Below are 12657 nucleotides of genomic sequence, written 5' to 3' on the forward strand. Positions count from 1 at the left end.
TTTTTTACTATAGCAGACAATTGAGATAAAAAAATAAATTTTTTATTTACATAAATTTTAATTTTATTTATTATTAATAATAAATTTTTTATTTACATAAATTTAAATTTTATTTATTATTAATAATAAATTTTTATTTACATAAATTTAAATTTTATTTATTATTAATACTAAATTTTTATTTACATAAATTTAAATTTTATTTATTATTAATAATAAATTTTTATTTACATTAATTTAAATTTTATTTATTATTAATAATAAATTTTTATTTACATTAATTTAAATTTTATTTATTATTAATAATAAATTTTATTTACATTAATTTAAATTTTATTTATTATTAATAATAAATTTTTATTTACATTAATTTAAATTTTATTTATTATTAATAATAAATTTTTATTTACATTAATTTAAATTTTATTTATTATTAATAATAAATTTTTAATAATTAATTTATATATATATATATATATATAATGTTCTGATAACGTGTTTAGCGTCTCTCTCTCTCTCTCTCTTAAATATAAGATAATTTTTACTGGCATAATGCAATAATGCAATTATCAGAAATAATTTCAATTAATTGGGTTGATGAAAAACACAACATATATATATATATATATATATATATATATATATATATATATATATAGTAAAATTTATATATATAAATGCAAAGTATAATCAGCGTGAAAATTTTTAGGTAAGTATAAACTAATCCTGTATCTAAATAATTTGGCCAATAATAATATATTATTACATAATTATCAACATCAACTTCAGTAATTTATTGCTTTGATTGTCCAAGATTTGTCGCGAGATTTGCAAGACAAAGAGAAAAAGTTCCAGAAACTATAATTTTATCATAAATCCAATAAATCATTTTAATTTCCTGCAAATAATAATGTGAATTAAATATTGACAAGGTTGATCTGAAAAAGCGGCAAAGAACACTTCATTCTTCGCAGTCAATAATTTTTTTTGTCGCAAAAATTTCATGTAAATACATTTTTCTAATATCGATTTCTTATTTAAAATTAGTTTTCTCACATTTTAGCGATTATGAGACTCGAATTAACAAGATCGAAATTACGGTCATTATCAAAGATTACAAAATCTATCAGTCTCTTTCATGTCCTTATATGGCTGTGAGTCAGTACAAGACATTAACCCATGTATGGAAGCGAGTCCCAGTTCAGGGCTGTAATTATTTATAGAGATCATTCCTTCAAAAAATTTCCAAGTTAAATATGTTTTATATATATATATATATATATATATATATATATATATATTTATATATATATATATATATATATATATATATATATATATATATATTTATATATTTTATATATATATTATATATATATATATATATGTATATATATATAAATAATATATATATATATAAATATATAATATATATATATATATATATATATATATATATATATTTATATAAAGGATGTAAAATATGTAAACTATTGCTATACGTAAGTGTATTATTTTCCAACAATTTATTCTGAGAAATGACATAATTTATAAAAATTATGTCATTTCTCAGAATTACATTAATTATTACCATCTTTCATCGTTAATTTTTTAATACTCATTAAGCCTGCTTGCAAAAGTCTCAAATTAAAATCTCGCGAAATTAGTTTTAGATTAAAATTTTTTGATTAAAATATAATAACATATTTCACAAAAAAGAAATTATTACTAATTTATTATTGATTTATTATTTGCTTGTAATATAAATTATTGTAGTCTTTGCCATTTTATTAATGGAGCAATCTATAACTGATAAATATCTATCTGTGAATATTCTTTAAACAAAGGATCAAGGTATCGATTCTGTACCTCAAGTGAGAGTAAAAATTACAAAAATAAGCCAACTTATTGGATGAATGAAATTATAAATTTTCTAGTAGAATCGCTTATATTTGTAATTTTCACTCTCACTTAAATCACAGAATCGATACCCTGAGCACAATCCTAATCGACTATTGGCAATGGCCTGAATTTTTCTCCATTCCAGGCTCACATTATATAGGCTCACAATATATATTCACCTATCTTCCGGCAGATGGCGCTAGTTGATCGGGTGTGGTGAATGACTACAGAGTGAACGCGGAACGTGACTCAGTGTTCATCGTGGAGCCTCGATTCGTTCTAGTTTCCGGTTTTCAGTCGTTTTTCGAGCCTCTTTTACTGTTAATCGAGTGAGTACACTTCGATCTTTCCCCTTTAAATCGGCCGAATAATCCGGCTATCTAATCGCAAACTTGAATTTTCTTCCCTGAACGAGCACGTGAAATCTCGTCGATTTGACAGCAAATTTTACTCTCGAATGGGCCGCCATTGTCATTCAGTTACGATTTGCACAATTTGTGTCGCGCTTAATTAAAACAAAGATTGTTGTTTCTAAAAGGGACGCACACAAATAAGATATTTCGTGGTTAGGTTATGTATTTACATATGCGATCTGGAAGAAATGTGCATTGTCTGAGCGTGCGCAGTGCCGTAGATAGCTGGAGATGCAATGGGCATCATGGTGTCAGGATCGAAATAATTTCATGCATTTTGGTGCATTAAAATGAATTTACTGCGAGCAATTAAATAAAAATACTGTCAGATAAGATCCAAGGCGCGAACTTATTATTGTTAAATTTTATAAACAAATATGCATTAAAAATGTATGTTTTCTAGTCATCTTCAGTATGGATATATAAATATGTAAAAATTAAATTGGAATTTTAAAACTTGACATGCACAACATTTGTCGTTGCAATCAAATTTCATGTTATTATTGAATTTATTGCGAACAAGATAAATCTATTGCAATTATTAAAATAAATCTGTTACAAATATTAAAATAAATCTATTACAAATATTAAAATTAATTTATTCCAAATTAATTTATAATATACTAAAATTTCCATTACACTGATTTTGACAGCACTGAGTGCGAAGAAACTTGAGGGGAAAGCAGAACGATTTAAGAGAGATGAGTAAGCGCGCATATACATGCACACACACACACACATACGAATGAAAATTTGCTACAGAATTCGTGACATATACTTTTAAGGAAATTTCCACGTATTTTTTTTTCAAATTAGATATATATTTTTTATAAATATTAAAAGTGGAAAACGAGAATGTGTGAATTTTTTTTTAGAGTGTATAAAGAAAAAGTTTATAACTATAAATATTTTATATAAGTAAAATTTTTATATTATATAAAATATAAGGAAAGCATATTATTAAAAAATCAGAGTATTTAAAAAAAGCAAATTATGTATATATATAATATAATTCGGATATTTCGATTCCCTTTTTACCTAATTTTCTTAAACTTTTTTAAGCAGATATATTTTTAAGATACATATTATATTTATTGAAATTGAACAAATTTGTAGCCGATAAAAGCTATATTAAAGCGGTGGAACAAGTTGTATATAAAGCAGAAGGCACTCGAGTATACAAAGAGAGAGTAACGACCCCTTAGTCTTGCTTCTCTTTTCTTCCAAGTATTTTTATCCCAATTTCGGTCACGTCGGAGTATCATGAATTGATTACCCAAAATAAACGCCAATGGCGATAGCTACTCGGGAGCTCGAACTGTCTCTTGATGTTTGTTTTAAAAAGAATGCATCTTTGTTTCGTTAAAATTCCGAATTTATGGGGTGAAAAGTCAGTTTATTTTTCAAGGAAACAATCAGTTTCTACGAAATATATGCTCTGTGAATTAATCGAATAAAGTATTATTTTTTTCAATATATATGACATATTATAAACATTTATGAGTTAAGTCTCAAAATATACAATATGTCCCAGATCTAGCAATAAGCTGTTGATTGTTTCAAATTATTCCCAAAAAAAAAAAAAATTGATATTTATTAAGGAATCCATCATTGCACCAGAAGCAATTTGATATTTATATATATTTCTATTTCTATAAGATCAATATTTATAATATTTCACTAATAAATATATATATATATATATATATATATATATATATATATATATATATAATTTAAATTTACAGAAATAGGACATTTTTATAAATACTATACCATTAATCAAAAGATTTTTTTAATTTGTCAGATTTAATATGAGATTATTCAGAAATATGACTAAAATTTAATTTTTGTTTCAGTAGCTGCAAAATGTCTTCCCGCAAAACTGCTGGACGCCGTGCCACTACGAAAAAACGCGCTCAACGTGCGACGTCAAATGTCTTTGCGATGTTTGACCAGGCACAGATTGCTGAATTCAAAGAAGCTTTCAACATGATCGATCAGAATCACGATGGATTCATTGACAAGGAGGATTTGCACGACATGCTTGCCTCTCTGGGTAAGCAAATATAGAAAATTTAGGGACATATTTTTGTAGCTTATTTACACAAAATCACATTTCTTTTTAAAAATTGAAATAAGAGATATGGATAGAATTTAAAGAAAATTTAATCAACTTTTATAGGTAAGAATCCTACTGATGACTATTTGGAGGCAATGATGAACGAAGCACCTGGACCTATCAACTTTACAATGTTTTTGACATTGTTTGGAGAGAGATTGCAAGGAACTGATCCTGAAGATGTAATTAAGAATGCCTTTGGTTGTTTTGATGAGGAAAATACTGGTCATATAAATGAGGAGCGCCTTCGCGAATTGCTTACAACAATGGGTGACAGGTAATATCTCACGTATCAAAAATTGTATGAATATAAGTATGTTCAACTGAAACATAGACTAAGATCGTTGTACCATAAAAATCTTAATCTATATATGAATTCATTAATCCTTTTATGTTCAGTATTTATTAATTATATTTTTAATAATTTGTTAAATATGATGTTAATATATAAGATAATATAATATAAGAAAAAGATATAAAAGCATGATAACACATTTGTTATTAAACCAATAAAATTGATTAGGGGATTTTTTCTTGATAATACAAAACAAATTCTCTTTTATCTTTAGGTTTACGGATGATGATGTAGACGAAATGTACCGTGAAGCACCGATCAAAGGCTCGATGTTCGACTATCTAGAGTTTACTCGAATCCTAAAGCACGGCGCGAAGGATAAGGATGAGCAGTAGTGAGCGGATTTAGCTTAAACCGCGTATCCTGAGACGAAATCGTAGATAGTATTTGAAATTTCTCGCGTATTTCGCATTTCTAAATTCATCAGATTTTTATTTACAAAATAATATAAATATATTCAATAAATATTATTAATAAATAATAAAAAAATTGTAGCGTGATATGCATGAAGCAATTGAATTACAAAGAATTGTAATCTCGCAGTATTTATGTATATTTTCATAAAAATCGAAAGAAAAATGATAATTGAATAAATGAGTGATTTGGAAATGCGAGATATGTCGTTTAGAAATATCTTTTCGAAGTATTCAATTATAACCATTTTTTGTGAATGATTTACTGTATACAGTCGATGAAAGTTATACGTGTAAAATATTTATATATATAAATCGAAGACATGTAATTGTTGTAGATTCAGCATTTATATTTTAATATAATATTCTATTGTGTATGAAAAAGTTGCAGTTATTTCTTTGAATCAATTAAAAAATCATATAATAGCACAAACATATGTAATTTTAACTCTGATTAATAATAATATGTATAAGTCAGTTTATTGCGTTTGATTTGGCTCGAATATTTAATGCATTCTTAAGATTTTATATTTTTCTTAAATTATATTATAAGAATGTTCATAGTGTTAATTTACGATTTACATTTTAAGCAAATTTCCCATGATAATTTGTTTTAATAGTAATATATATAATAATATATATACAATGATAATTTCAAATAAATTAAATTTTTCTATATCTTCTAACAAAATAAATTTTTAAAGATTGGATTAAATGGATACAAACATTTAAATATTTTTACATTAATAAATAAGTGATAAAATATTTTAGAGATATGTTTTTTGCATAAAATATAGACTCTATAAATGAAACATGCCTTGAGTTAACAACTAGAATGATGTTTATTATTTTCTTGTTTAGAAAAAATAGCACAAAATTAAATATCTATTTATTAGTGGTATGTAATTACAAATAACCAGGAATTATAGACATACGTTCCAAGTTTAAAAAGTCAAATAAACAAACAAAATATTATATAATTCTCAGATGTCTTTTAACAAAGATCACGTGCAGAAAATCAATACGACGAATTCATTGAAACGTTTTGTTTTTGCTGGAACACGATTATAATGACAACATATTTCGCGACAATAATGAACTCCATTGGTGGCGACATCTCTTGAGGCATTTTGACATTTGAATAGAAGTCGCTTAGTAATTTTTGAAATATTATGGAGGCTCGAATCTAACTTGTGTGTATGTATTCCCGAATCGTTTTTCACATATCTTTAGGATTTAGTTAAACAGTTAAAAATCAAGTTAAAAAATTGAAAAGTTAATAACTCTAAACTTAAACTAATTAAAAAAAAAAAAATTACTCAACTCTGTTTATCTTAATATAAAAGATCGTTTTGGACCATTTTTTTTTCTTTATATCGCATATTTCTTAATAAGAAGAAAAAAGAAAGAGAAGAAAATGGTCCAAAAGTATATGTTTAATGCATATTTGTTAATGAAATTGAATAACAAAAAGTTTTGCGTCTTATTTACCGCGCCTCGGCTCTTATATTTACCAGTTTCCTCACCGATTTACAATTTAATAATTATTTTGATTATTATCTTCTTAAATAGGAGATACGAAAACAACTAAATTATTCGCAAAAAATCGCGAATAGAGCGAATCTTAAAAAGAATAAAGATATTTGAGATATCCTCTTCATACAGCCCCGATTTTGCCGATTATCTAGATAGATTAGATCGTAGATAGACTGCGCAGTTTTATCGGAGACGAGAAGTCAGTCAACATTAGTAAAAAAAAGACGACAAAGAATCCGATTATATCTTTCCATTGTTTTTTTATTAATGCTGACTTTTTGCTTTCAATGAAAACACTCGAGCTATCTACTTCATTCTTACCATGTCATCCATCTTATCATCAATTAAAAGTTGAGAACATAGATTTTATATACACACGTACAAAAGAGCGGACAACGAATGCTTTCGATGAGATGAATCGTCGTGAAGTAAGCGTGCGTCGGAACGAGGCACGCGAGACGCATGCGCGTGGCGCATATAGTCCGCGTATCGCCGAGCGACACCTTCAGTATTCTCTTTGCCGCGGGCGCGGGCATGTCGTCAGGTATGTACATATGTAACATATAAACAGAAGACCGCCCGCCTTCGTGCTCGCTCGGTCTGGCTCGGGCGGCCGCCCCCGCCTTCTTTACACTCGCTCTCCGTCCCGTTCGTCACGCGAACGATAAATAGAGCGGGGTTGCAGCTTATGCTCTCTCCGCTGTGCGATTAATCGACGGTGCGACGGGGGGGAGTCCCCGGCCACGAGTGCGTCGGAATCGAACGGAATCGGAAGGAGCGACGTTGAGTCTCTGCTCGCTTTCGTCAGGGTGCACGAGGAACATATGAACGCACACACGAACGCCTGGTAACGACGATGACGCGCGATGTCCTGGCGTCGAGGATTCCGCGTTCGATCCCTAGGACGACCGTTCGGCGCCGACGTCAAGTGAGTAGCCTGAATCAAGCCGAAGGACTTGAATTGGCGCGTGGCTGCTCTCTCGATAGTCGCCAAGTTCGCGGTGCAAATCGGCGCGATTGAAGTCGCGCGAACGAACGCGTCATTTGTTAAAATGGACCTGTCGGGTACGATATTACGTCACGACACCGCTGACAGGTAGTCGTTATTGAAGCAGCGTCCTCGTATTGCGTCGCGACGCCACACGTACATTTGTATCGTCATTACAGCGACATGTCAATCATAACGTTGCGTTTCGACGTCGCGCGAATACTCGTCTCGTTGAAATAACTTGAGATTACTGTCCATGGATATCGTGTCGTTGTTAAGGAAAGCTGGGACAAGGATTACATCACGACATCGTGCAAATATTCTGTCATCGTCAACAAAGTGAATTGCGGAGTAAATCGCGAGATACGTCAACCTGTCAATCGAATATCGCGAGAAATCGCGCGTCGATCGAGATTATCAAATCGGCGTCGAGTCACTCAGAAACAATCGCGCCGAAATCGTAACTACAGACATCTTCCATCGGTCCTCGCGAGTGCATCGAGTGCGTGAGAAAGTGCAGCAGGGTGCGAGAGGAGGAGAGGTTAGCCGAGGCCGACACCCACCGAGCGAAGTCGATCAGCTGTTCCGCGGCGCCGACCTCATCGTCGTTTCGGCAGGTACGCGCCAGTTTTCACTTTCCTCCTTATCACTCTCGTCTGCGTACAGTCGAGAGTGCTGTGTCGAAAAACAAATACAGCATATATAGAGTCTGGTTTCGTAAAGCGATATCGATACGTTTAAGAATCATTGGAGATATGGCTTTTGACTTTATCTAGAAAGGCATTAATGTAGAATTCGGGTATTTTAGCGATCGCTTCGCTTTCGATGTTTTGTTGATATAAACAATATCATGATAAGAAAAAAAATGATAGAAAGTAACGTAAAGTATAATATAATTGAAAGATCCAGGCAATAAATAAAACAGATTTTGTTAATGAAAATTAGATATTTGCACGATATTCGATAATGGATGCATTTAACGAATTTTATTTAAATTGAAAGAGATTGCAAGTCGCATACGAAAGTATTTGTAATAGTCGTTGGAATATAAAGTGAATAAAAAACACTCAATAAAAATTGTTATTAATACATTGAGTAAAAACAGCCATTAAATATCAATGTCAATCATTATTCATTACTATTAATGTCAAAAAACAGTCATTGAATATCAATGTCAATCATCATTGCTATTCATTAAAACATTGGTATTCCCAGATAAATTTTGCTTGAGCAAGTCGATGCTCTGCTCTACTTTTTCGATGCAGCCCGGGCTCAGGGCTGCATTAACTATTGAGCTTTAATCAGGGCCCCTAATAAACTCTCTTTATAATTTATATTTTTAATCATTGCTTTTTTATTTGAAAAATACACATAAAAGAATACTGATTATGAAAAAACGCATACTTATCTGTGTTTTTCTATAAATTATTAAAAAAAATAATCTTACAATAAAACATCACATGCAACTATTTTGTAGCTATTTTACTATTAAATGTGATCTTAAAAACGAATTCTGCTTAGTCCTGAGGACAAAACTCCACTGCAATTTCAGGAATTTTATTGACTTCGCTATTACGTCATTTTACCTCAGACGATGAATCGGATCTTTTACTTTCATCTCATCAAATTTTAATATACGAGAGGCTCTTATCATAAATAAATAAAATTATACATCGCTTTAATTGACATTGAATCGAACAGTTCTTTTTATCGACAAAAAAAAATTGTAAACAATTCTTATAATTTTATTTTTGAAACATAAAAGCATTAATATTGCTTCTCCTTTGATTCGTTATTTCTTTATTTTTATTAATCTTTATTACAAATATCAAATATCAAACCGCGAATATATCAAATACGCAGCTGAAGAGACTGCGAAGGTATAAAAAGTTTCTACTATATATAAAATATTATGCGAAATGTATAAATCAGATTCAAGTAACTGTTAAAAAATAAGAGCCCTTTAAATGTCAAGAACATTGAGCTACGAATATTTCCTTCTTCCCTTTACTAATTGCGTCGCGTGTCGCGTAAAAATCCTTCAAATGCTCACTTTGTCTACGATGTATGGAATGCGAGGGGGACGCACAGGTGGTCACACTTTTTATATACATTGTTGAAAGCGACGGAGAGGACGCAACACCGCAAGGTCAAATTGCACATGTACACGAAACACTCATAATTTCTGTTTTAATGTTCATTATATACACACAATAATCACTGATTTTGCAAAAAATGTATATGTCAAATGTCACTTGCGGATAAATAATTTTTTTTTTTCAAAATAATGGAAACTCTAAATTGATATTAAATCGTTCGCTTTTTTCTGTGTAATATCTTTATAATGTTTTAATGAATTTTTTCAATTTTAAGTTATTAAAATTAATTGTAAAAAACCGAGACTAAATAAATAAATAAATAAATTTTTATTAAATTTAATATTAATTTTTATTAAATTTAATATTAATTTTTATTAAATTTAATATTAAATTTCTAATTTGTTTTTTCTTATATACAATAATGATCATTGTTTAACTTATTTTTTGTTAGATTAAGATTTTATCGATCCGATTTTATTGTCATATCAAACGTTGATGACGTAAAAGATTTCCCTCTTTCATGTTCCCAATAATATCATTGGATAGTAAAATCATTATCGTGTACAGGCGACGTAACAGCAGATTGCAACTGAAAGAGAACAATTGACTTTTTTATCAAGATTTTTCATTATTATGGAAACAGTCGACAAATTATGTCTGTGCACTTGACAAGTTATGTCTGTCACGTGTGCACGATTTTTTCTCGACGAGTTACGTAATGTGTGGTTGTATTTTTTTTTAACTCGACATACGAGGACTCGAGAACCGGAAGTGAGCCGTTAAAAGTATACCTTTGTAATGCTGCTCGAATATTAAGTACGATTGTAGCGGTGTCCCAAAGTTGAAGGAACGTTTGAAGAGAGAGTTGTGGTTTTTTCTCTCTCTCTCTCGTGGAATGAGAATATATCTGACATTTAACGCGAGATATATATCGGTGTTTAAATTTCTCGTAAAATATTATTTCGTATACATATTTCGCTTTTATTTTTTCTATCTATAATAATAATCTAGAAACAATATTATTCACGGTTCGCCAAGTTTGTGACGAATCGTGAACAATGCCTGCGTTTTCAAGGGACTAATTAAATGGTAAATCGCATGTAGCGTGCAGTTGCGGCTTGCAGACTCGGCGTAATGCGACACTATGGTCTATTCGAGCAAAATCTCGTACGCAATATTATTACGTAAGTCGAGTTCAGGAACTAAAGCCGAGAAATGAATACGCATAATGGGTCTATATATGCGCGAGAGTGAAACCAAAGAAAATTTACGACACCGACCGCACACAATAAAGAGAATACAGTCGCGTCATTTTTTTCTCGTCACATACAGTCGTTGCATTTATCGTGCAGATCATACATGCGTTGTTTGTAATGTGTACATTCATCATATAATATGTTTCAGCTTTGTTCAAGTGCAAATTTTTAGATGCCTCTACGAATTTTTTATTGATTCCTATACGACGAAAACGTAATGGGAAAATACATCGCGTACACAGTTAGAAAATTTGTGTGCTCTTGTTAAAAATATGCCGGTTAAAATTTTTGTGTTAAATACTTAACACATTCTTGTGTTAATTTAACATATTGCTTTGAATTGAATCTGCTATTAATTAAATCCAAATGTTAAATTAATGTTAAACCATTGAAGAAAAATGTAAAAATAACATGACATAACATGACATAACATGACATAACATGACATAACATGACCTAACATGATCTAACATGACCTAACATGATCTAACCTAACCTAACATGACCTAACATGACATAACATGACCTAACATGACATAACATGACATAACATGACATAACATAACATAACATTTATGCACATATTTTTAATTTTACAGAATAGATATGTTCTATATTATTAGTGACAGGATTTATTTGTAAAAATTTACAGAAAAACATTTTATTTTAGAATAGAAGTGACTCTTTTATAATAGAGTGACTTTGTATTCACCGTCAATAATATTTTTCCAAGTCAATTTTATCATTAAAAATTTGTTGATTTTTCACAAAATATTTCAAGTTACTATGAAGTATGCATTCATTTTGTATTGAAATATTATCATAGTATTAGTGTTACCATTTAACATATTTATTTTACGTTAAATTATTACAAAAATTTGTGGACCATTTGGTACATGTTATAAATGTTAAATTTAACACAAATTTTTCAACTGTGTGTCGCGATTATATTGTTCATTTCTACCCGACAATTTGAATACTTATTTCGAAAGCGCTCGAATTACGGCAATAAGTAGATCTTTAATGGACCGTGTGGTGAAGAACTGCATACATATCTTGAATTACACTTTTGTTTGCATTGCGTTATCAAATTCATTTCGCAGATTTGAACTATCAAGTGTTATGCCGACAAGAAGTCGTTACATAAAATGGGATTTCCCGATATCGTGCTTCCACGATAATCCATGATAAGAAGAAAATAATACCCCTGTCTTTCATATTGTTTTTCTCTGCATTTTCCTAATCGGCTTTGCCTAGATTTGCGCGCTTGAATTCCAGGGCAATTAAGGAAATGTCTCTATAAAAGGCTTCATAAATCGTCATACATTGTCTAACCTATATACATTTATTATGCAACAAGTATATTAAATATATAATAAATTAAAAAAAGGGTGATTTTGATATTGATTTAAGTAGATTATCTGATTAATTTTAATCAATATTCTTTCTTAATTTAGATATGAAATTGGCAAGATCAATTTACGTAATGATTAAGAAATCCATTAATCATATGTTTGTCTGATTATATCTTTTATTAGCAAGATTATCGAGAGTAATTTATTATTTTATTTAA

General features: G+C 29.8%; 2 protein-coding genes across 4 annotated transcripts in view; both read left to right on the forward strand.

The window, feature by feature from the left end:
- The first annotated feature begins 2109 nt into the window (after window positions 1-2109).
- On the forward strand, window positions 2110-5589 carry LOC126849907 (myosin regulatory light chain sqh). Of its 2 annotated transcripts, none has more exons than XM_050592289.1 (4): window positions 2110-2231; window positions 4175-4374; window positions 4501-4714; window positions 5007-5589. In XM_050592289.1, the coding sequence occupies exons 2-4, from the start codon at window positions 4185-4187 to the stop codon at window positions 5125-5127; spliced, it is 525 nt and encodes a 174-aa protein (XP_050448246.1). In that variant the 5' UTR covers window positions 2110-2231; window positions 4175-4184; the 3' UTR covers window positions 5128-5589. The 2 variants fall into 2 exon arrangements, with proteins under 2 accessions (XP_050448246.1, XP_050448248.1); XM_050592291.1 differs by having other exon boundaries at window positions 4178-4374.
- Window positions 5590-7248: 1659 nt separating this feature from the next.
- LOC126849894 (uncharacterized) overlaps window positions 7249-12657 on the forward strand; it is a 93050-nt gene continuing 87641 nt past the window's right edge. The window contains exon 1 of one of the 2 annotated variants that reach the window (XM_050592259.1): window positions 7249-8346. The gene's annotated coding sequence lies outside the window, so the exon portion shown is untranslated. The remainder of the gene's footprint in view (window positions 8347-12657) is intronic. The other variant, XM_050592260.1, reaches the window with a different exon arrangement.

The sequence above is a fragment of the Cataglyphis hispanica genome, chromosome 5 (assembly GCF_021464435.1).
Source record: "Cataglyphis hispanica isolate Lineage 1 chromosome 5, ULB_Chis1_1.0, whole genome shotgun sequence".
NCBI classification, from domain to species: domain Eukaryota; kingdom Metazoa; phylum Arthropoda; class Insecta; order Hymenoptera; family Formicidae; genus Cataglyphis; species Cataglyphis hispanica.